Raw genomic sequence first — 26,313 nt, forward strand, 5'->3', positions numbered from 1 at the left:
GTCTTTTGATGCAGTGCTCCCTATGTTATTAGAAATTTTGAAATACATTATATTGCTATGAAACAAACTCAAAAGGTTCTTTTTCACTTGCAGGCAATGGAAGAACAAAAAGAAGAGATTGTTGGTTTCTTACACAATGTGTCTCCAACTAAAAAAAGTAGCAAGACATCTTACTTTGACATGTCCATACAAAACACCGATGGCTTAGTAAGAGGAGTCTGCTTCTCCGGAAGTAAACAGGAACACTTTGATCAAATGAGCAAAAAGAAATCTCCAATAAAATTTCGAAATTTTAGAATTGAAAGAGCAGGAGATGCAACCACAGTACTGATGAATAACAATGTACTGTTAGAGCCTACAAAAGAAATACCTTTTTCAAGAATTGAGTTGCCAAGTGCCAACAATATCCAATCAATTTCAGCTGCAAACACAAATCAAAGTATCACCATCAAAGCCAAACTTATTCAGATGGCATCAACAAAAAAAGTGAAGACAGAGGATGGTGAAAAAAAAAAGTTGTTTGCCTATCTTGTGGACTCACATGGAGCCATTAAGGTGACACTTTGGGAACAATTCTATGGATCTCATTAATCCTGCTGATTATTTCTGTTGCGTTACATTTCTGATACATTTCATTTCAATTAAAAGACAAACACTTCAAAATACTTTTAAAAGTATATTCACCTATTAGTTGAACACAACAATGTAAATATACTAACTTTGTTTTACCTATGTTTTGTTCCAAATTGATTGCATATTACCATTAAATGAAAAACATAATGATTTCCTAGGAATTATTACAACCAGAGACTTTTTCTTGCTTTGCAAAACTGCTACTGCGTTTGCATTACAGTTGTCTTGTGTTACAAAGACTTCAGATACTATTCAATTTTGTTAAAAACTATTGGCTGTTGTATTTCAATTCTTTGATTTAAATATTCTGCTACAAAATAAAAGAAACGTTCACTTTAATGTTAGATTCTTTGCAGTACCATAACACAATAAAAGTTATTTAAACAGTGATGAAGATGTAATCACAATCATGATATTGATTATTGATATTGATGATCCCTTACCTCCAACTGGAGCATTGGACATTCACCACTTCAGTTCCCCATCTTTGTGATGCCTTGAGCATTCCATAGCACTGCCTTTCGGGAGATGTTTCTAGCCAGTTAAACAGTATTCAAAAAAATAGGCGCCTACAGCAGATTCCATTCCACTGTAGCAGACACAAGTACCCATTGGGTACCTATTTTTTCCTTTGAACCGCATCTAGGAGGAGCACCGATGGTGTCGCTGTGAGTCAAGAAGTAAAAATCCAAACAACATAAAAACTATGCCAAATGGTAGGGCATCCGGCTTTTCACTAAAATGATATTCAGGATGTAGATTATAAAGAGATACTTAGAATGTTTATGTCTTATTTGGACCATTTGAGGGCTACCAACACAGAACTGAAGTTATCTCTACCAAAACAAAGTCCTTGTAAAACTCCACATTTTAGTTATTGACTCTTCCGTTAACCTGACTCAATTGCATTGTGATCAGCTAGTTTTTGTCATCCGATAATACAACTTCAAGGGTAACTTCACTTAATAGGTTGCAAATATTTTTTAGTACGATTCTTAACGATGTAATTGCAATAATGTGAACTAAACACACAAGCTACTGCATCTTGACCTCGAAATTAAATCTGTTGAGATGAAAAGCTCCTATCAGTCCTGCTATATGATATCATTGCTGTTGACAAGGGATGTCAGAGAGTTCGTACAACAAATGTGGATCTTGGTCAATTCTAGCTAAGAGAAAAACATTTGCGAAACCGTCGGATTCCGCGCACCGATGAAATCCGAAAGTTTGAGATTCGACTCTGCCTGGAGAATCAGAACTTATCATTCGTCCCACGCTCATGACAAGACAAAAGATATCACTTTCTCTACATCTTTACCGTTCTCAAAATCTATTATCTCTCTTATTCTATTTACACATAATTTTACCCACTTTCAAACACCACATTTGAGCGCAAAGATCGCTGCTTCTGAATGTGTAAGCTTCCTTTCTCGCGTCAATGGTATTTAATTTGTCGATTAACACCTAAATCCCAGCAAGTTACTGTGACCGTTTGCTGATGCTCATTTAAAATCCTGAATGGAAAGAGGCGTCAAAAATTGAAAGTAAATCGCCTTTATATTAGCCTACAATGCAGGCGTCTTGTTGGGGCGAGTTAACGTTACAAGCTCACGATCGTTTATTTGAGGTGAAGACCGGGGAAAAGTGAGAACTTATATTGCCCTACCCGTCCAATGTTTTGACCGTCGTTCACCCCCTAGGACAATTTTAATTCTCTCCCATTCTTTCCCTGCACTCGCTCTCACACTCACTCGCCAAACTTACGCCATATCAACGAGCCACTTGTTCTGTTGCATGAAGAAAAAAGCAATCACTCCTTACCTTCAGCTAAACAGTGCGGGTATTACAAATCAACAATTAGATCAGGAGCTGTTCAGTTGCAGTTTCTTTCTCTCTGTTCAAAGTTACAGGCTGGGAAAAAAAGAATAAATGAATAAATGATTAAATAAATGAACTAAGCCAGGATAAAAGTAAAATAATTCCCTTTTACTGTTCCCCCTGCATTTTGCGAATGCTTGGGTAGAACGCAGCTATGAAAATGATAACGGTCGAAGAAGAAGCGTTGTAAAAGCTTTTAAGTTTTACTCAGAAATAAAGATTTGAAGAGACAAAAATTGCTGACTTCCTTCGCAATAAAAACTTGCAGATCAAGTTTCTCGGTCGGGGCTGAACGCAGAATCATGTGTCATCATTGGTGTTTAAAACTTGGGAGTCATGACTGATTATGAATTAAGAAAAGAAGTTTAAAAAATTAATCATGAATACTTTAAAAAAAAAGATTGTTAATGTTGGATTTAGTTAGAGATTGCTCAATGAGTTTGGTTACAGTTCTCATGGGTAGTAATAAATATGAGGCATCAAATTACCTTTTCTTTTTGATTTTATTGTGACATATACAAATTATTTTTAAGTGTTTTGATACAATTAAATTATAGCTGATGTAGTTGATGTTCAGTCTATTGGACCTGTTGTAGCACTCCTGTAATCCCTGTTTTCCCAATTAAAAACTTTAGGGCTGAAGGAGTCATGTACTGTTAACATTTAGTGATAGAATGTAGTGACACAAATTCACCACTGCTTTCTAATGTCAGTCATATTTTAGTAATAATCTAATAACATGCAGTAACTGAAGGCACTAGGAATCTGTTATTTTCTAGACATCCACTATGTAAGACAATGGTTATGTTACTGCATTTTTATGCTATTTGACAGTGAAACTATAGAAACTTTTAGTAGCTATTTGTTGGAAAGAACACCAGTCACATGGAAGATGAAGAGACTATAAACTTTAACAAAATTAGTTTTGTGCAGCCTTTCTCCTATGGCTCAACTAGGGGTTGAATTGATCACTGCACAAAACCTTTCAATGTCTTTTATAATTACAAGTAGGTGTTCACTGTTTTCATATTAACACTGTTACAGTTATCATTTTCCTTAAAGCAATTACAAGTGTATTACTTTTAAGTTAAAAGGAAGTCAAAAACAGGCCTGCACAGACTTCCAATGTGGTTTTTGTGTTTTTGTCACAATATCAAAGCCTTCAAATTATAGCTTTCCTCTTACAGGCATGTCTTTTCGAGATTTACCCCTTTTGTAAGATATGATTAGTACTTTATAAAGGTCATTTGTGTCTTCTCTTAAATCAAGGAAAAATTACATAAATTCATTGCTTTGCAGTCATTTGTTATTCAACTGATTAAATGAATAAAATGCTGAGTTTTCTGTGAACTAAAAAAGGCAACAACAGCTAATTACAATGATTGCATGCTCTAAAAGCACTCATGTGGTGACTTCATTTGACAATTCATGTCACTTCACCTTTGCTTGATTGTATTACCGTAATTTCCGGCCGTTTACCCGCGGGTAATCTGTTGATTTTGCATTAAACGCGCGTCACTGTGGGTAAGAGTAGGTGCGAGTTATATGACAATTTTAAAATCTACTGGTAGTTGAATTGAAAAAAATTATCACCAACATGTGTTTCCACCTCTCAAGTGAATTAAGAGTGCCACAAAGCGGTACGAAAACATGATGCCGACTCGAGTTTATTTCACGCATAATTAGTTGCGTGACGAACAAATTGCTAGCGGCACGCGTGAAAACAAAACCTTGATGGTGACAAAAATAATCCAAAGACATCCGGCGCATCAGTAACACTAGCTTGAGCTAAAGAGAATTTTCCCGTTTTAATGGACTTGTTGGGCCCACAAGAACCGGAGATATCGATTTTTTTCAGAAATCGCCGACAGTACTTTATAATTCTATTTTCAAAAATAGTTAAGTTGTTCTCCAATTCTCTTTTTTTGCGTCGCCACAAGTCAAAAATGATTTTTGGCCAGACCACCCCTGTGGATAGCAATCGAAAGTGTAAATTTCAAAGATTTTGTATATGTATATTTTGTAAAAGCATATCAGTGCGTAGTTTATACACCAATGAGGTCACGGATTGCCTCAAACCCGCGGGTATATCTCTAGCTTCCAATCCACCAACATCTTAAAAACAACGCAAATCCATGTGTTTGCTTAATCGCGCTCGTGTCAAAGATCAATTGCATGATTCTGAAAATTGACCAAGATTCCCTTTTGACTGTTCAAACTTCGTTCGTGCGAAGTTGTCCTGTAAACGTCGCGTAAACGTGATCGGTCGTAACGCTTGCGCACTTGCGTGACTAACAAGGTAAACAAAGGTGATTAGAAAGCGCTTTCTCGAAATTTACGTTAAAATATCAGGTCATGAACTACGCACAGTGCGGAGAAGATTAAAATTAAAGAACAAAACTTGGCACTTTGGTCATAACAGACATATCGCGTTGCTTAAAAGGACACAAAAACAAGTTAAAATAGGTTACATTGTCTATATTTACAAAACAAAAGTCATGCACTCTGAGATAATTCTTGCAGTTTCTCCCGAGATTTTGTTCACGGAACCCGATGAACTAACCCTCCTTTCCGCAGATTTGTTTCCATCACTGATGATGTTACGCTCTTATGGACCACAACGGTTTTGAGCGACAAACTCGACATTTCCTTGCCACCATCAAAATCAACTTGACAAACCCGGCTTGACATATTGCGTGACGTGATTGTGCAAATTTTTCCCCTTGCCATATGGCGAGTTCTACTAATTGAAACCAAAATTAGTTCGTGCAACGAATTAGAATCGAAAGTTATTAAAATGGACTGAAGAATTTTACATTTTAATGAGAATTTTAACTTCTAAAAAGGTTTACTTGATTCATGGAAGGTAGAGATTGGAGTGGCTTTGGGTATTTCAGCCCTGATTTCTCTCCTGGAATGCCGGTGTCCCAGCGGATTTGGACCCCCTAGATTTGGACCCCCCGGTCCAAATCCGTTAGCGGATATGGAACCCCCTCCACGGATTTGGACCCCTCAACAAAACTGAGTGAAAACATCATCCTTAACGTTCTAGTAAAAATGGATGACACTTTACGTTCCAGAGCGTACTAAAGTATGTTTTCAATTCAAAACATGCTTATCGTTAATGCATACGAACTGGCATCACGTCGGATGTTTCTTTTGACCAAGGGAAAACGAGCAAGAATTTAGTTCAATGTCTGGAGAGAGGTCGTTTTTGAACCTTTTTTGCGATAGTCGAACACCGTTAGATTCAATAAGAAACAAACTTGTGACACTAATTTATTTTGTCATTGTTCAATGCCCGAGTGTTGGGACGACATGGTACAGTGCTAGGGATTTAAGACTGCCTCGGAGGACGAATGGCTCTGCATTGTCTGCAGATTGCCAGACTCTAGACGTCTTCGTAATTGTTAAGGTGTTATTTCGGATCCCTCAACAGTTAATAATCGTTAAAATTAGAAAATAAGATTGAGTTCGATGTAATAGTCTCCACTTTTGTTAAGACGTTGACATTAACGTTGATTTGCATCTGAGAATAAGCTGAGAGTTCCAATAGTTCAGAATAGAAACATTTTTACTTATCATAGGCTTTACGAACGACATGTAATACGAGTAGTTTCTTCGTTCTTGTTCAAAAACTGTTTAATGTTATTATTTTAGAAAATCAGACTGAGTTATTTTTGTGACTGGACGCAAGTCTCCACTATTGTTATGACGTTTCGTACCAATGTTGATTCGCATCAGAAGAAGCAAAGATTTATTGTAACAATTTCAATAGTTCGAATGCAGTAGTTTGTTCACATCTAATTCTCGCGTATACTGTTCGACTCGCTATAATGAATGCGGTAGAATTGGAACGAAATGGCTGTTGTTGTTTTTTTTTACCTTTCTTGAGGAAATGTTGTGTTGTGATTGAAAAGAACATCGACAAAAAAGCTTGCAAATAGAATTTGTTACCAAATATGATACAAAGGATTCTTAAAAGGAAAGTTTGGTAGGGGGGTCCAAATCTGCGAAGGGGGTCCATATCCGCTAGCGGATTTGGACCGGGGGGGGTCTAAATCCGCTGTAACACCGGGACGACGTATCGAGTCACTGTGAAGTACTACGAGCTATCCAGCGAAATCCTCGAGTACAAGTTCACGATGTGGAAAAAATACAACAGTTATCGGTTTGTTCGAAACATCCGAACACTTAAAGAAACATTGGAAATGCGGTGAAAGTACTCGTTAACAGCCACAGCACAAGGGAAAATTTGAGGCAGTAAAAGGAAGCCAGACTGACTGGAGATCTTTTCGAAGTTTTCGGAATTAAAGTTGTAGTCGGATCACATGGGTAATATATTTGTAATTTCTCGAGAGTGAAGGCTATTATTTTACTAAAAATTGATTCGTAAGTGCCTATCTGGACTATCTGCACTAGCAGACAAAACCAGAATTCTCTTGACAAAATCAAAGGACAAATTGTGTTACGACGAGTTTTTGTCTTAATTTTTGTATCCGCTTAAAATTTCAAAAAATCCACGAGTTTCGCGACAAAAGAAAGTTAATGCCTTCCAGGCAAATTTTAGGGAGTTCAATAACGAGCTGGTGGCAGCTTTTACGACAAATGGCTCTGAAAACTCAGTCTCCTTTCACTGCCTCACATTCTTCATTTTGCTCTGGATGCTAAAAAATAATTTTACTACATTTCCAGTGTCCTCTCAGGTGTTCTGATGTTTAGAACATACCAATAACTGTTTTATTTTTTCCAAATCAGGGCTGAAATACCCAAAGCCACTCCAATCTTTGCTTTCCATGAATCAAGGAAACATTTTAAAAGATCAAATTCTCATTAAAATGTAAAATTCTTCGGTCCATTTTAATAACTTTCGATTCTAATACGTTACATTAACTAATTTTGGTTCCAACTTGTAGAACCCGCGAAACAGGTCCTATGACAAAGAGAAAAGTTTGCACAATCACGTCACGCAATACATCAAGTTGGTTTTGTCCAATTGATTTTGATGGTCGCTGGGAAATGTCGAGTTTGTCGCTCAAAACCGTTGTGGTTCAAAAGAGCGTAACATCATTAATAACGGAAACAAATTTGCAGAAAGGAGGGCTAGTTCATCGGGTTCCGTGTACTAAATCTCGGGAGAAACTGCAAGAATTGTTTCAGAGTGTTCAGTGTGAATGGAAACACTGTAACCCATTTTAACTTGTTTTTGTGTCGTTTTAAGCGACGCGATGTCTGTTATGACCAGAGTGCCAAATTTTATTCTTTAATTTTGATCTTCTTCACACTGTGCGTAGTTCATGACCTGATATTTCAACGTAAATTATCGAGAAGACGCCTTCCGATCACCTTTGTTTAATTTGTAAGTCACGCAAGCGCGCAAGCGTTACGGCCGATCACATTTACGCAACGTTTTAGGACAACTCGGCATCTATTCTCCATTCAGTTGCTATGAAAACCTAAAATCCTCAACGTAGGAGATAAACGAACGAAGTTTGAACGGTCAAAAGGAGATCTTGGTCAATTTTCAGAATCGTGCAAATGATCTTTGACACGAGCGTGATTAAGCAAACACATGGATTTGCGTTGTTTTTAAGATGTTGGTGGATGGAAGCTAGAGATATACCCGCGGGTTTGAGGCAATCCGTGACCTCATTGGTGTATAAACTACGCACTGATATGCTTTTTCAGTCCGATCAACGCCTGCATTTTGAGAATTCTTTCGTACAAAGTAGTGAATTTTTGATATGCAAATTAAGGTCGAAGAGAAGGGTCTCCTCTGGTATGAAAAATATTTCAGCTGAAGTTTTCATATTTTGTCTGTGAACTAACTGAATACATCTTGTAATTTGTAGAAAGATAGAATTCCGTGCGCTACATTATTGCAGTCGCTGCGCGCTGGAAAAAATCTTTGAAATTTACACTTTCGATCGCTATCCACAGGGGTGGTCTGGCCAAAAATCATTTTCGACCTGTGGCGACGCAAAAAAAGAGAATTGGATAACAACTAAACTATTTTTGAAACATGTGTCCTAAACCCTTTTCATGGGCAAAAAATAAAAGAAAACTTTTTTCCGACGGGAAGTCGAGAGAACCGCTCCTAGCGAGAGAGGCACTTAAGTAGGTTTTCTTTCGCCATCACAGCTGAAAAACAGCTTAAACAACGAAAACACTGTAAAAAGCACTGCTTTTTGGTTGTCGGTTTGGAAAAAGTGGTGTTTAGAGAAGGGAATTGCCAAGGAAATCGAAAATTACGAGCCGACCCACCTTAACACTTTGCTCGAGCGATCCAACGCCGAAATTAAAAACAAACATGGTTAAACCTCGGAAACGACGATTCCATTTCATCGAAAGTGATTCGGACACAGACTGAACAATTCCTTGAACTGTTTAGCCGGACTTTGAACTTTCTTGCACCTTAAATATGTGAAGATATCATTGCATATTATTGTTTTGATCGTACGCGGTTGTTTTGACCAAACGCACGGTTTGAATAAGTTATTTTTTGCACTTGATGTGCGCGCTTTGCTTATGTTTAATTATGATAAGCCATCTCGTATTTTTCCATGTATATTATTAACACGTAATCACATGATTTTTCTCGCGCAATTTGGAATAAACAAGCACTTGTTAATTTTTTCAAAGACCACAAATTGCACTCGCCCTACGGGCTCGTACAATTTTGTTAGTCTTTAAAAAAATTTACTCGTGCTTATTTATTGCACTCGAAATCATGTGATTACCTATACAAACAGAAGGCAGTCACTCTTAATTTGTTTACCTCATCATCCAGTCCCTAAACTTTTCACTGAAGTGTTTTCACCTCTTTTGAAAGCTGAGAAAGGCTGGCTTTCTCTCGAGCGAACTCCTCCTGCAAGTTTTTTTTTGCCTTCGTTTATTGCCCGACAGCAAAGCGGTTATATTGCTTTCGCTTGAGAGGCATATCACTAGTGTTGAAGGTTCAGAAAGTAAGTCTTAATCATTTGAGTACCGGTCTCTTCGTGCCAGAGTCTGACACAAACCACTCATAAAAAAAAGCAATATTTCTGAAAAAGTAAAGCGAAATACCCAAAACGAAAAACATACGTTTCTTACCGAAGGTTTGTAGTTTCCATTTTCGCAACACTTGATGCTATGTTCAGAAGAACGAAAAAGCCTTTTGAAGCTGAAGTTAGCCATTTCCAGATCAGTTCCTCACGGCACCATAATGGGGCGAAAGCGAAGACGAAGGAAAATTCACACATTTAACTTTTGCCGTTAGTTTTGTCCTTTAAGACGCGAGAGAGCAAGATAGTGAGTCTGAGTCCAGTAAGCTTCTTTGAACACAAACTTTAATTACTTGAGAGGCAGGTTACCTTTAGAGCTAACGAAACAACAACAACGCGATAGCGACTCTCTTATTATAAAAAATGTTTTTGTCGTGTAACCCGAGAACTGACACGTGAGTAGTCCGAAGTGATTACATAACCAGTCCAGAAAGTTACATAACAGTTGAGAGTTACATAAAAATAGAAAAAAGCAAACGTTGATGTCCGGAAGGTTTTTTGCATATCATAACATCTTTCCCTTTTTCCTATTTTTCTTTTTTTTTTTTAACTATAACTCAATGTCAAACTTTTTAGGTGGCTTGATCAATCGTCCATGTCGTGTCCGTATTTCAGTTGTAGTAGCTTCGTGAGGTGGTCTTGCACTCAGCTCTGTTTGAGGTGTTGGGGGTAGTTGAGATCTTGGAGGGGACATGGATGTTCCTACTTGAGAACTTGCTGGAGGGGGTTGGTCCTGTTCCTGCAGATTGTCTGGAATGGTCAGGTCATCTTCGTCCATTTTGAAGGGGGTTTCTTGAAGTGGTTCCATGGTAGAACGCAACTGCTTGCGATTACGCCTGTAGAATCTACCATTGACTTCAACCTTGTAACTGCGAGATGCCACTTTAGAAGAAACAACTGCTTTTGACCACTTTGTTTCTCCAGGCATCTTCATGCGCACTATGTCACCTGATTTGAGTTCTGAGAGTTGTTTAGCATGTTGGTCGAAATGTTTCGCTTGCTTGACACGATCCCTTTTGAGAAGATCACTAACTGTTTGGTCAGTCTTGAGTAAAGACTCTGAGAAGGGTAGAAGTGTCTTAGTTCGGCGACCAAAAAGTCGTTGGCATGGAGACATACCTGTCGCAGCAGTGGGGGTGTTGTGGTGACCCAATAAACCAAGATATGGATCGGATTGAGACAGAAGAGCTTTCTTCATTAAAGTCTTGCAGGTTTTGACTGCGCTTTCGGCCATCCCATTAGCTTGTGGATAGTGTGGTGAGGTGGTGATATGAGTGAACTTCCACGTTACTGCAAATCTTCGGAACTCTGAGGATGAGTACTGAGGACCGTTGTCAGAAACTACGTAATCGGGTACCCCATGTCGCGAAAAATGCATCTTCAGCTTGTGAACGACTGTCTGGGACGTAGTATCGGCAAGATGATCCAGCTCGATAAAGTTGCTGTAGTAATCAACTAATACAAGGTAGTTTCGGTTCTCGAAGGTAAACAAATCTGTTCCAACTCGTTGCCATGGCCTGTCAGGAACTGGGTGAGGCTGAAGAGGTTCACTGGCTTGTTCAGGTCTCACACTTTGGCATATAGAGCATTTATCAATACGATTCTTGAGTTGTGCAGACATTCCGGGCCAGAAGAAAACCTCTCTGGCCCTTCGAAGGCATGCTTGGAGTCCCTGATGGGACTTGTGTGTTTCATCTATCATGTCACGGCGAAGGCTCTCTGGGACAACGATCTTCGTTCCTTTGAAAACTAGGCCATTTTGGAGCGTCATTTCATCTCGGTATTTGAAGAAAAGCTGTGCGCTTGTAGGTACCATGGAAGTTTTTGTAGGCCAGCCAGCGCGTATAACTTGTGACAACGCTAGTAAAGATTCATCCTTGGCCGTTTCCACTTGAAACTTGGCAAGTGTCGACTCTGATATCGATAAGTCTTCAACAAAGTTGACAGTTTCTAGATCTTTATAGCAGGATGAGGTGCTAGCATTTGGTACCTTTGACTGCTTAGGTAGAACGCGAGAAAGTGCGTCAGCGATGTACATCTCTTTGCCTGGCTTGTAAGTGAGATTCAGGTCAAATCTTTGAAGACGTAGCATCATACGCTGTAATCTCTTAGAAGCTGTATTGATTGGCTTCTTCTGTATAGCAATCAGTGGCTTGTGATCTGTTTCGACTGTGACGTGCTTGCCATAAATGTAATGCTCGAAGTGCTCACAAGAGAATACAACAGCTAAGAGCTCCTTCTCAATCTGTGCGTAATTTTGCTCTGTCGACGTCAGTGCCCTGTTGGCGTAGTGAACTGGCTGTCCTTCCTGAAGTAGAGTTGCGCCAATGCCATACTGTGAGGCATCGCACTGTATAGTGACATTCTTACTCACGTCAAAGTACTGTAGGACTGGGGCTTTAGTGATGAGCTCTTTTATCTCCTTGAAGGCTTTATCTTGGGGGTGTTGCCAATGCCATTCTATTTCCTTCTTTTCCAACTGTCTTAAGGGCTGTGATGCTGTAGACAGATGTTGGCAGAATTTCGCCAGATACTGCACCATTCCCAGAAACGTTCTGAGTTCAGCGAGATTGGTAAGCACTGGATAGTCCACTATAGCTTGTACCTTTGACGGGTCAGGTTTTAGACCTTCCGCTGTAAGGAGGTGTCCTATGAAAGGAACTTGTGACCGTCGAAGTTTCAACTTCTCGCTGTTGAGAGTGAGGTTTCTTTCTCTTGCGCGACTGAGGAAAGCCTTGAGATTCTGATCATGGTTGGCAATTGCAGCTTCATTAGAGTCTCCAAAACCGCAAACTAGGAAATCATCGGCGATGACTTCAACACCTGCGAGTCCTTCTACTAGCTCGTGCATTCGTTGTTGCCATACTTCTGGGGCTGAGTTTATTCCGAATGGCATTCTGAGCCATCGATAGCGACCAAAAGGTGTGTTCATGGTTGTCAAGTAACTACTCTTTTCATCAAGTTGTACCTGCCAGAATCCACATTTGGCATCTAACACGCTAAAGACTTTAGCACCACTAAGGCGAGTTGCTACTTCCTCAATAGTTGGAAGTGGATAATGCGAGCGTTTCACTGCGCGGTTGAGATCTCGAGGATCCAGACATACTCGTATTTTCCCGTTAGATTTCTTCACTATGACAAGGCTAGAGACCCATGATGTCGGTTCAACTACCTTGGCGAGGATACCACTCTTCACCATGTTATCCAGCTCTAACTTGAGGGTATCTCGAAGTGGGACTGGCACTTTACGAGGGGGATGTACCACCGGGCGGAAACCTTCGTCCACTTGAATGGAGTAGGTTCCTTCAAGGCAGCCAATTCCAGTGAAGATATCGGTAAATTCATATAGGATAGGATCACTTCTAACATTTGACGAGACGTCAATTCTTTCGTCGTGAATCGCATTTACGTCAGCATCCAAGATTTTGACCAGGTTCATCTTTTCACACGTCGTTCGACAGAGGAGGGGTGTCAAATCTTGCTTCACAATGTGATAAAGAACTCCATATTTTCTTCCTTTCCGTTCAGTAAGTAGGCGGATTTGACCAAGTGGCCAGACTACAGTCTTGTTGTGCATGATGAGCCTTGTAAACGACTGTTCAAGGTTTGTACACTGTTTGTCTCCTGTAGCCCGGATGTAGGCACTTTTGGGGAGAATATTACATGAAGCACCTGTATCAATCTGAAGTTGTACTTGGGCATTATTGTTAAGGCACGCCGTTACATAAGCTGATGTGGGGGAGGGTGTGTGTCTGTAGATTTCACAATCTTGTACGTGATTGACAGAGCGAGAGTGGCATTTTTTTGCAAAGTGTCCGTCTCTGCCACATTTGGTGCATTTCTTGCCAACTGCTGGACAAGCTGACTTTTTCATCTCGTGAACAGTACCACAAAACTTGCATTCTCGTGTGTATACATTGTCGGGGTTACCAGAACTTTTTTCTCTTGACTTCCACGGAGGAGTCCGCTTCTTACCTGAAGTGTGTTTATGCGGTGTTGTATCCTCAGTCTGGGTCTTAGGCGGTTTCGTTTTCTTGGCTTTTACCCTATTCACATTAGCTTCTTCAGTTGTCATGTCTAAAGCGCGTATATCAGTTAGCTCTTGTGTTCGCAGGATATCCAACGCGTTATCCAAAGTGAGATCTTTCTTCTCTAAAAGTTTCTTGCGTGACCGATCATTCTTGACTCCAAGGATGAGGCGGTCTCTTATCAAGCTGTCTCTTAGGGTTAGGAACCCACAGTGTTCAGAAAGGCGCATCAGTGCTGTGCAATATTGATCGACACTTTCTCCTGGTTCTTGCTCTCTCTTGTTGAAGAGATACCGTTCATACGTCTGATTTCGCTGCGGCAAACAACGAGATTCAAATTTAGCCAGGACGTCATCAATATTGTCAGCGCTTTCGTCTTCAGCGAAGGTAAAGGTGTCAAACAATTGGACTCCTTCTCTTCCAACGATGTTAAGAAAATGAGCAACACGGACTGGGCCGTCCTTTTGACTTATCCCAGCCGCCCGTTCATAGATTTGCCATGCTCTCTTAAAGTGTAACCAGTTATCGCCTCTACGTGACCTGTCTTCGAGATTAAGAGGATCTGGAGGTTTGGCTAGCGGTACTGTGGTGGTATAGATCGGTGCAGCAGCCGATGAACCAGAAGGTTGCTGACTAGCAGAGGTCGAGGTCATGACCAATATAAAATAAACTTCCACCAACAACAACAAAGCTCGTGAAACGTGACTCACCTCCTGACACCAAGTTTTGTCCTTTAAGACGCGAGAGAGCAAGATAGTGAGTCTGAGTCCAGTAAGCTTCTTTGAACACAAACTTTAATTACTTGAGAGGCAGGTTACCTTTAGAGCTAACGAAACAACAACAACGCGATAGCGACTCTCTTATTATAAAAAATGTTTTTGTCGTGTAACCCGAGAACTGACACGTGAGTAGTCCGAAGTGATTACATAACCAGTCCAGAAAGTTACATAACAGTTGAGAGTTACATAAAAATAGAAAAAAGCAAACGTTGATGTCCGGAAGGTTTTTTGCATATCATAACACCGTTGAATTTAGTATCAAAATAAAACTCGTTCTTCGTATTTTTACAGCATACTACTTTCAATTCATTCCGCGCTTTCCAAGACAGCAACGCGAGCTCTTTATCAAAATCAATCACAATTTTAATAAAAGGGAATATCGGTGACTAGACTATTTGTTTACAAAACAACCAGCTGCAGTCATACGATGAGGACAACTGTATGTCTTGCAAATTTTTCCCGTTCTATATTTAGGGCTATCAGTTATGACAACAGCCAGACCACCATCTTTGGCGACATAGCGCGACCAAAAATTGCCGATAGCTGACCCGTGGTATTTACTCGAGTAGAATTGACAATATTTGCATATCGGAGCTTTAGGAACTTTGTGACGAATTCTTCCACGAGCATTTAACGCCAACATTACCCGCTTTTGCGATCGTTTGCTGGTTTATATTTGCTTCCGGGTCAGCATAAAACTGAGCGAGAAAGCATGACGACCCGTCGATTCTTCCGCTTCATTGTCTTCGTAAAAGTTAATTTCTGCTTTCGATTTCGAAAAAGATTGAAGGTCATACTCGCCGCTTTAATGCTCTGTTCAATCTGCTTTTATATCTTCAGTACGTTGTACCATTCACAAACGTATGACGCTGTTCATGTTGCGGTAAAAAATGATGCAGTGACCACTACAAACGGCACACCAAGTGTCATCGCAGCTGTGGGTACTCTAAATATTCACGTATGGCGAGAGGTTTGTGGCTCAAGCATCCAAAATCTGCGTCAATATTTGCTTTTTCCGCATTATCCTGACGAAATGGTCACGAAGCTCAATATGCTTAGGTTTCATATTACCGACAATACCATCGATTATGGCCAACGGATTTTTGGCTTCCTCCATCCTCCTCACAGCGACGAGTACAACTTCGCCATAGCCTCTGATGACGAGTCAGAGTTATGGCTCAGTCCTAACGATGATCTGAAGGAGAAACAGTTAATTGCACGTGTTTTTAAAGAAGGAGTAAGTGCGTGGACGAAAAAGGATGAACTTCATAAATATCCCGGACAAATCTCAGAACATCTAGTGCTCTCTGGAGACAGAAAATACTACATAGAAGTTGTGCATAAGCAAGGAGCGGCTCTTGGCTTTGTACAAGTTTATTGGAAGCGTCGCAATGATACCGATTTCTACCTTATCAGTTCAGAGTACTTATCGTCCCATGCAAACGATGTTATGATCACCAAAGCAAAAGATGTTTTGCATAGTTTGCTTTCGGAGAGCTATCGTCAAGATCTTGAGCTGAAATCTGAATCAACAGATCAAAAACGCTTACAATTTCCATCACTTCCGTTGCTCCCAAAAGATAGTTATCTTCCCTTGTGTGATTTCCAGTCCGGCTCTTTGTCAAACGGAGGAAAAGTGTATCGTTATCAAGGCCTCAAAGTGGTGCAGTTATCCAGCGTCTACCCTACTGATGATAGCAGTGCACTGACTGATAAAAATTTGCGGAACTGGCCTAACAAAATTGCTTACAGGGAAACAATTCATGCAGTCACGGATGAGATAATTACGTCGCTAAACCACAAAACCTCAAAGTAAGTTGATCTAAAAATTAAACTATCAACAAAATGGCAAATGCCAAAACATTCGTGAACTAATGCGGATGCGCTACGTAACGATTAAAGTCTATTAGGAAGAAAAACGGTGTAAAAATGGGCCACGATTCGCACGGATTGCAAATGACGAACAGCCCTCACAAAGACCCACAAACCGTGACTAGCGTCTTTCAAAACTCATGCTTAGTGGAATGCAATTATCGTCATTCTTCTGCTGTTAATCATGTTTGTAGACCATTATTATGATACGCTATGCTGAAATGTCAGCAAAGTAATATATTTTGCTGGGTAACCATTCGGGCTGAGTTTGGAACTAATGCTTCAAGGCCAGAGCCAATCACATGTATCAAAGAGGTGTGTGTATGTCATTAATTAACTGGCTTAATTTCGATTTCCCAAGTTACTCCCTCCATCTTGGGAGAGGAAAAAAATTCTTGGAAACCAAGGTTGTTTTAGAGATACACATTACATCCAATGACGTCCATTACACTATCAAACTGATATCATTCTTTGATCTACTTCCAGGAAATATTTTCTGAAGAGAATTCACAAGGTTTTAAACATCTCAGATCCAGTTCATGGCGATCTTTATTCTGTAGATCTTGAACTCGGTTTACAAGACGTCAATCAATCATTTCGTTTATCTGAGCATGTGTTTGGTAAGGATGCCAACCACAGCTTGTGTTTTCCTCGAGGTATTAGCTGGAACAATAAAGCTAAGGTGTACTTTATTCTCCCTGTCAAGGAACAAGGAAGATGGGTGTATCATTTTATTAACGAAATCACAATAGCCAGCTCTTTAACGGGCGATACGAACTTTCATGTCATTGTTGTTGACTTTGAAAGCGAGGATATTGACATGACAAAGGCATTTAACACCACTCTTCTTCAAAACAGACACACGATTATTCCATTGAAAGGGAAATTTTACAAGACGCTGGCTTTGAACAAGGCTGTTGAGCATATTCCAAGTACACATGACATTTTGTTTCTGTTTGATCTCCATATCGACGTTCCGCAGGACATATTGGACAGCGTTCGTAAGGTGAGTTTCTATCTTTGATTTGAGTAATGATTATTTACTCGTTAATCTATATATTTGTTTAGTATTTATGTTATAGATCAATCTCGCGAGCTTTATTGTGTCGTGCGGATATCCATTGGTGTGCTATGAACTAACACTAGTTATAGTTCTCACTAGAGCTGCCCCCGCCCTACAGTACCATTTTCTTTTGTTTTTTTTTTTGAGTTGGGCTTGCTGTTTACAGTTGTGTAATTTTTCTGTTATGCTGTTACGGAATTGCGGCTCAGTACTTTGGTTTTAGTAATTTTGGATCTCAAAATACTACAAGTGTACAAGATGTAGTTTTGGGAAGTGCTTGGTGTTTTTTTTTTTGCTGTGTGGCTTAACTTAGAATTTGTTTGTTCTTCACGATCAAGAAGAAGCAGAATGTAGGGACTTGGGTGAGTTTTAACATTGGAATGTTATAGGTGGCATTGGAGAACAATTTATAGACAGCATTGAAGAACAATTTATTATTATATAGTTATTAGACACAAAATTATACCTTAAGAGGACAATTTTAAATATAATTTGTTTGAAAGGCATAGAAAAATTGGTTTGTTGAATAGAACGTTCTATTATTATAAACTGTAAAAACGATAAGTGGATGAATTGTAACTGGAACCAACAATATATTTTTATAATAATTGATCTTTTTTGATTGATTAGAGCTTTTTGTCAATATAACTATTGTGATGTGGTATCAAAATGGAAATAGAACTACATGTATGTACAATATATTTGGCTTATAAAAAGTGGAAAAAAGAGAAAAGCATGAAATTTGAACAAAACTATATATAGAATATATTTTTCAAAATCTATTTTAAGTGACGATTGTGTTTTTAACTCTGATATTAAGTAAAGTTGTATGAATAAAATTTCAAACCGGAACAACATTGATATAAAAAATAATTAAAAATAAAGTATTTTTGTTTGAACTTTTGGAGTTATCCTTAAATGTCAAGATGGTACAGTGTCCAAATACGATGGTCACCAACATGAAACAATGTTTGGTTTTATTACTCATTTTTTGATTTTTCTTGCGTTGGTGGCTACAGTTGGTGATTTACTATCTCGCTGATAAATTTACCGTTTTTTGACAATGTGAAGTCAACATTTTCCAGCAACAGAAGTTTTTCTTTTAGTTCATCTATGTTGTTTCAGTATTGGAAAATGTCCTCGTTTAGGTAGACGCTGAGTGTGGCATGGTTTGCCACAACGTTGAATTGCTTCTCTTCCTTTTCCAGTTGAAAGCTCATGCTCATGTCAACGTAACAGTTTTTAACGAGCATTGCTCTGTTGCAGGCTGTGCAACGAACCATAACTTTAGATTCTGTGTTTCCTGTGATTTTGCTCTTACATCCTTTGGTGTTGCACATTGCATTAGTGTCAATGATGACATTTTGTATTTCTGAGCAGCAGATTTGAGGCTTGATAGCAGTTGCATCTGTATTTACATTGGTAATATTTTTCTTCTTGGCTGGCTTTATGAGGGTTTCTGTAGTGGTACTGATTTTCAACCCATAGTAGTACTTTACAGTGCAGTTGGAGATCTCAAAGAAATCCCCTTCCTTGATCAGAGAAATGTGGTCTGACCAAATCGAAATATCTATAGTTCCTGTTGAGTCTACTAATTTACCATCTCTTACTGGTCGTTTAGAGTTTTGTGGTGTTGAAGCTTCACTATCCCATCGAATTAAGCCTGAGACTGTGACCATATCCCCTTACCTCTTAGTTTTTAAAACATCTGCTACAGATGTAATGGGTGGTGTTGCTGGTGGCACATATTTAAATGGAATGGCCATCGCGGAGACATCCTTAACAATGCTGTTCTGGTGCATAAACACCATGCCACTCTGAACAACCCTAAGGTTGGTTATGGTGATGGGCTGTTGTGCTTTTTGTTTGTCTTTGAAAAGCTGGCTTTTCGTGGTGTCATCCATCGAACTTATCATTATTCTTATCATCTGCGTTTGGTCTACTGCCGTCTGCAGAATGATGTAGAAGTAATATGTAAATCCTTGCTGGCCTTTTCGATTTCGGTCTACTCTTTGTACATATCCAGTAAAGCCTGAAAAAAAAAATGTTTATTTTATATTAAACCTACATGCATATTTTCACACAAACGTATGATATCCATAAGTTCCGGAGAGAATTCAATAAAGACAAATTTTGCCTGTGAACTATAGGTTAAAACTGAGTCATCTGTAGGGGTTTCACAATTGGGACAATTCAACTTTCTTGGTTCAGTTTGAATAGCAGAGATAAAATGTGGCCAAGAATTGCGATCCAATTGACATTTTTGTAATGCAGATCTCGTCACATAGTTAACCAAAATAGAGCTTTTGAGAGCTACATTGTCATGGCAGGTCTTACAAAATGACTCAAAGATTCTCTGAGATGAAAATATATTCATTTCCTCTGAAGAAAGATCACCAAAGGTTCATTCCTTGAAAATCTGACTGAAGAATGCATTAGAATCCCTTGCCAAAACGAGGGGCAATGTTGCTGTAAATGTACCCAAATTGGTTTCCTTATTTCTCTCAACGTTCTATCATTTCCTTGTGACTCAATGTATCTTTTACATGTGTTGAAAAGGAGTTCTGGGAATTCATTTCCCACAGTCAGTGTAGACGAATAGGGTAAAAATAGATGGGATGAGACTTCTAAAAAAGTGTCCACTGCACAGGAGTACATATTAGGGACACTTAGAATAGAATTCATAAAATGTCCCCTCTTTGAGATTCATGGGTTTATTTCACAATCACCTAACTGAACTTCCTCTGTCATGTTGTTACTATTCATTAACTACTGTATACCATAGGATCTGCTTCTATGTTAAACATGCTCATGCTTTCTTAAATTACAAAGAACCATCCTTTAGCAAAGTTTCTTTTCAGGGTAGCTAAACTACAAAATTCTTTAACACCTGCACAAAGATCATCAATGTGGGTCCAGTTCCCTTGAGTAAGAACTGCGCTGGTAAAATGTCCATTATAACACACCATCCCCTTTAACTTATATTCACTCGAGCCTACATGCATATTTTCACACAAATTTATCAAATCCATAAATTCTGGAGAGAATTCAATAGAATTCGCGAGTCCTTCGCGCCCAATAACAGACTTGCCTCTGACAAATCCAGAAATTGCCGAGTCTTTCGGCGGAGGACCCTCCGCCGCCTTCGATCGAGACTTCGCACAACTGTTTCTCTTTTGACGGATTTTGATCACCTTTTAAACTCAAAACTACCTTTAATTGTTAGAAAGATGCTATACACACTTACCGTTGAACTTGGAAACGCTTCTCGACGCTTTTCAGGGACGCTTAACTCGAAATCTCGACAAGGACAAAGCTCGTGTCAAAGACGCCGATCCAAAAAGTCCTCGCGCGCGTCTTTTTGTTGGCCGCCCATGACCATTTGCGGGAAAAACGTTGATACCTTGCGGCCGTGCAAGCGATCAAATCGAGATTTTTTTTGGTTATGATCAACCGAAAATACCCTCATTCTCTCTTCTCCAGTCTTCCTCTATATAACGCGGGGGCAACTAGTAAACCTTTATACGGGATACTTGCCTTTAGATTGGTCTGCCATTTGATGCTTGATTACAAGCAGTCCCTGCTTTTCAGCGAAGTTCGTCGTGCGAGTAAAAAAAATTAGTAAAAAAAATTAGTTAGCTTGAATTAATCATAATATTTCTCTACGGTCCTCATTTCTAGCTTTCATAATAATTCTTTGTTTTGCAGAACACCGTCGAAGGACATCTTGTTTACGCTCCCATTGTAGGCCGGTTATATTGTGGCAGTACGTATGTAGATCATAAAGGTTATTGGGAAATGGAAGGATTTGGCTTAATGAGCATCTATAAATCAGACTGGGTGAGGTTCAGAGGTAAAAAAAAACATCAGTTTTCAGTTGACGCTTCTTTAAAAAATACTGATTATAATTTCATCAGTTCCTAGAACTGACATGCAATATGCACAATTTAACTACTCGATTTTCATTCAGTTGCATAGCAAAAATACAACTACCTTAGTTTTCAGTTGACGCTTCTTTAAAAAATAATCAGAAATAGTCAGTAACCTCTAAAAGGTTACATTTAAAATTGTGAATATCTGTAGTTAACGGAAATTTTTTTCCAATAGTAAACGGAAACCTCCTAAATCTTATGTAGGCATATGTACTCTCTATAGGAATGAACACCGAGGACTACAAATACAAATGGGGCGGAGAGGACTGGGACTTACTCGACCGTGTTATCAATGCTGAGTTAAAAGTTGTTCGAATAAAGCACCCGGGTCTATACCATCATTATCATACAAAACACAAATCTTGGAATTAACATACGCCGTGCAAGTTACTCCAATTACTAACTCCCGTTCTGTCAACCCTTATGAAAGCACATGTTTAATATGCTTGAAAGCGTGCCGTGCGGGAGCCAAGGAAACTGGGTCTACTACACGAGATCGAGGCTTGCCAGGGGACTCCCCAGAGTAAGAAAGAAAACAATGGTAGGAGGTCCTTTTTTCCTTTGAACCGCATCTAGGAGGAGCACCGATGGTGTCGCTGTGAGTCAGCAATGCGGTTTTAATGTCTCTCCAGATGGTTGATTTGTAGCTGTTTGCTCTGTAATTATCTTTACCTTATTTCAGATTCTCCGAAGAGATACTTGGAATGTTTATGTTTTATTTGGACCATTTGGGGTCTAGCAAAAACAGAACTGAAGTTATCTCTACCAAAACAAAGTCCTGCTAAAACTTCGTATTTTAGTTATTAACTTTTGCGTTAACCTGACTCAGTTGTGATCAGCTAGTCTTGGCCACCTGATAGAATGACTTTAGGGGTAACTTCACTTAATAGGTTACAAATATTTTTCGAACGATTTCTTAACGATCTAATTGCAATAATGTCAACGAAATACACAGACTACTTTTGCAATACATATACATGTAGAATGAGGTTAGGGTCGGTTTTGTTTAACAATCAGCACCATTTTTCTGACAACAAGTGACACAAACAAGAAGTAAAAATCCAAACAACATAAAAACTATGCCAAATGGTAGGGCATCCGGCTTGTCACTAAACTGATATTCAGGATGTAGATTATAATCATCAGAGTCATCAGGAGTCAGGAAATACCCTATGAGGCTAATGCCTCCCAAAAAAAAACAAAGGAGCCCAAAGAGAACACATGGTGTTACACGTTGTTTCTTTCGTTCATTGTCGTGGCTCTGCATGTTGACCTCGAAATTAAATCTGTTGAGATGAAAAGCTCCTATCAGTCCTGCTATATGATATCATTGCTGTTGACAAGGGATGTCAGAGAGTTCGTACAACAAATGTGGATCTTGGTCAATTCTAGCTAAGAGAAAAACATTTGCGAAACCGTCGGATTTCGCGCACCGATGAAATCCGAAAGTTTGAGATTCGACTCCGCCTGGAGAATCAGAACTTATTATTTGTCCCACGCTCGTGACAAGACAAAAGATATCACTTTCTCTACATCTTAGCCGTTCTCAAAATCTATTGTCTTTCTTATTCTATTTACACATAATTTCTACCCACTTTCAAACACCACATTTGAGCGCAAAGATCGCTGCTTCTGAATGTGTAAGCTTCCTTTCTCGCGTCAATGGTATTCAATTTTTCGATTCACACCTAAACCCCAGCAAGTTTCTGTAACCGTTTGCTGGTACTCATTTAAAATCCTGAGTGAAAAGAGGCGTCAAAAATTGAAAGTAAATCGCCTTTATATTAGCCTACAGTGTAGGCGTCTTGTTGGGGCGAGTTAACGTTACAAGCTCGCGATCGTTTATTAGACCGACCATGTTTGATTTAAAATGGGCGGTGAGGTGAGGGACCGGGGAAAGGTGAGAACTTATATTGCCCTATCTGTCCTATGTTTTGACCAACGTTCACCCCCTAGGACAATTTTAATTGTCTCCCCAGTCTTTCCCTGCACTAGCTCTCACACTCGCTCGCCAAACTTCCGCCATATCAACGAGCTACTTATTCTGTTGCGTGAAGAAAAAAGCAATCACTCCTTACCTTCTACTAAACAGAGTGCTAGTATTACAAATCAACAATTAGATCAGGAGCTGTTTAGTTGCAGTTTCTTTCTCTTTGTTCGAAGTTACAGGCTGGGGAAAAAAGAATAAATGAATAAATGATTAAATAAATGAACGAAGTCAGGATAAAAGTATTTCCCTTTCACTGCTCTTCCTGAATTTTGCGAATGCTCGGGTAGAACGCAGCTATGGAAATGATAACGGTCGAAGAAGAAGCGTTGTAAAAGCTTTTAAGTTTTACTCAGAAATAAAGATTTGAAGAGACAAAAATTGCTGACTTCCTTGGCAATAAAAACTTGCAGATCATATTTCAAGTTTCTCGGTCGGGGCTGAACGCGGAATCATGTGTCATCATTGGTGTTTAAAACTTGGGAGTCATGACTGATTATGAATTAAGAAAAGAATTTAAAAACTTAATCCTGAATATTTTTTTTAAAAAAAAAAGATTGTTAATGAATCATAAATCGTTAGGCTAATAACGAATCTCGTAGTTCGATAAATGATTCTCTTCCCAATTCTCGGGTTTACTTAGAGATTGCCCGCCATCCGAAAACTGTTACGGGATAAAAAGCTGAAATTTAGGACAAAAATGGCATAAACTGCTTCGAGTTAAAAGCTACAGTCAAAGAAGAACTAGACTTGTTTTTAAAAGCGAAATACGAACGAATTCTTACATATTGAATAATTATTTACTCTTAAGTAAAAAAGTTTTAACAAAATGTTTAAAACTTATCGTAACTGTGGGACCAGGTACAAAACAACACAAACACTTCAGTTACAGTACTAGCCAGAAAGACTTAGATCTCGCCACGGTAGTGACGATAGGTGCCGAAATCTCACTCTAAGTTTACCTTGGTTTTTTTTATGAAACAATGACACTTTATCCCTGGAGGGGGGGGGGGGGGGCTGTTAAATGAATTCAGGCTTATAAGACCTAACCATATCAGGAGTCCATTATATATTTCGTTGGTTCATCAAAGTGCACTTTCTGTTAATTAGTAGCAGTGGACTGGTAATAGAAAGCTACCTGTTTAAATGAGTAGTAATGCATTTTCAGGATTTGGCATCGGTGAGAGCTCTCGCTAGCTTAACCCTTAAACCCTCAAGATCTGATTTTTAATTATATTTTAATTCTGCCCTCTGGCTGCTATACATCCCCTTTAAACTGGCTACAAGAATATGGTGTCCAATCAAGATTAAAACTTCTGGTTGATAAGTTTGATAAGCTGGATAATGTATGAAAATGAAAGGAACACAATTTTGGCTGGGGGGGGGGGGAGGGGGCGGAATTTCAACAAACCAATTATCAAAGTTCACATGCCCCAGGGTTTCCCTTCCTCACTCAACGGACGTCAGTTCCTGACTACGAGATATCTTAGCAAGGTAACGCACATTTTGAGCTAATTTTTTCGGTTTCGTGCAACAACGGTTTTCTTCTTTTTTTTCCAATACAGAAACGTTCGGTTCAGAAGTGCTGTGGTTTCACGTATGGCAACAGATTGTGACGAGTATCGATTGTCAAATACGTACGTGTGCATTTTGTTATTTTGGAGAACTCAACATTGTTCTTGTTAGGAGGTGGAGACCTACTGATTTCAAGCACTCATCTTTTGTATTAAATCGAAATCTTTGTTATTGGGGATATGCTTGAATGAGGTACTTGAAAACGTAAGAACTGAAAGGTAATTTACGACATAAACTACCAATATGAACGATTAGAAAAAACTACACGTAGCATATGCTACTGCGGTGCAATCATTCGTGTACAAGCTTACGCGGAAGTACTATTTTAGAATTGAATTAAATCACGCACGATAACTGCGACAACAAACTTAATCCGAAAGCATACAAATAGAAGTTACATAAGCGAAATCATACCTCTTTTCTTCGGTTAAGATTTGTGATATTGTACAGTCTTATTTCAAGCAAGTTTCTTTGCTTCGATTTGGCGTCCGTGAACAACTAGGAATGTATCTTGTTTCATTGTCCTTTGAACCTTTACTCCCTGATAGGGAATGGAATCTAATTTCTACTTTCAATATCATCCCCAAATAAAACATTAAGGTCATGAGAATAAAGGAAATGATAATCAACTGAAGAACCTCTTGATTGTTAAACAAATTCTCCTTGCCAGCACATTAGGAACGTGTAGACAACAGTATGAAGAATACAGCTATTTCAATTTACGTTGTCGGATCAAAGCTTCAAGGGTACGGGATAAGACCGAAAGGCGGTATGGGTAGATTAGAATTAATTTTAGGCTTTCGGGGTTGTCGGCGCGAGATGGACATGGAGGCTGAAAATACAATTAGTATTGCCTTGCGCGTCTTAACAAAGAGCGACAAGAACAGATTAAGATCCCATATTCCCCTTCGGTCTTGTCTTGTAGGCTTGAGGCTTTGATCCGACAACGTAAATTGAAATAGCTGTATGCATGTGTAAAGGGTTAGCCCTTAAACTCCTATGAGTGACCAAGACAGAATTTCTCCTTACAATAATATCATTACAATACCAACCAGATACGTGACAAGAATAAAGAAAAATATCAATTGGGGGATAATTGATTGATTCAATACCAAATGTTCCAAACTAACATAACAAGATTTCATGGCAGACAGTAATGAGAACTTGGGAGTTAAAGGGTTAAAAACTTGACTCAAAACGGAAATTACCTAATTAACAATCATAGAATCATAGCTAATCATTACAATGCTGATAACATTTTTGGAATTTCGAGATTGATATCAAATGTAATTGTCCTAGAAAATGTCCATAGCCTCCTATGCGGGATCATTACAAATTTTAGACGGGTAGCAAAGTCTTGTATGGAAATACCATCATAATGTAGGCATCTTCTGATATACCTCCATCAAGCTCTTGGAGATAGTGGAAAACAAAAGGATATTTCAGATGTCGGATTTCGCTTCACTTTAGTTTATGATTGAGTTCAAATGTAACAAAGATTTTTTACTGATAGAAATTACCTG

The 26,313-nt window shown here is 39.0% G+C and overlaps 1 protein-coding gene and 1 long non-coding RNA gene across 2 annotated transcripts; one reads left to right on the forward strand and one right to left on the reverse strand.

Moving 5' to 3' along the window:
* Positions 1 to 15,025: 15,025 nt before the first annotated feature.
* Positions 15,026 to 21,731, forward strand: LOC131791165 (beta-1,4-N-acetylgalactosaminyltransferase 3-like). Its single transcript, XM_059108486.2, has 4 exons — positions 15,026 to 16,173; positions 16,720 to 17,239; positions 21,005 to 21,149; positions 21,452 to 21,731. Exons 1-4 carry the CDS (start codon positions 15,074 to 15,076, stop codon positions 21,598 to 21,600), a joined length of 1,914 nt encoding a protein of 637 aa, XP_058964469.2. The 5' UTR covers positions 15,026 to 15,073; the 3' UTR covers positions 21,601 to 21,731.
* Positions 21,732 to 21,924: 193 nt separating this feature from the next.
* Positions 21,925 to 25,316, reverse strand: LOC131791166 (uncharacterized). Its single transcript, XR_009340756.2, has 3 exons — positions 25,205 to 25,316; positions 23,307 to 23,398; positions 21,925 to 22,514 (listed from the first exon to the last, which is right to left on the reverse strand). It is a non-coding gene; the product is annotated as an uncharacterized lncRNA (long non-coding RNA).
* Between the last annotated feature and the right edge of the window lie 997 nt (positions 25,317 to 26,313).

This window comes from Pocillopora verrucosa, chromosome 10 (genome assembly GCF_036669915.1).
Source record: "Pocillopora verrucosa isolate sample1 chromosome 10, ASM3666991v2, whole genome shotgun sequence".
NCBI classification, from domain to species: domain Eukaryota; kingdom Metazoa; phylum Cnidaria; class Anthozoa; order Scleractinia; family Pocilloporidae; genus Pocillopora; species Pocillopora verrucosa.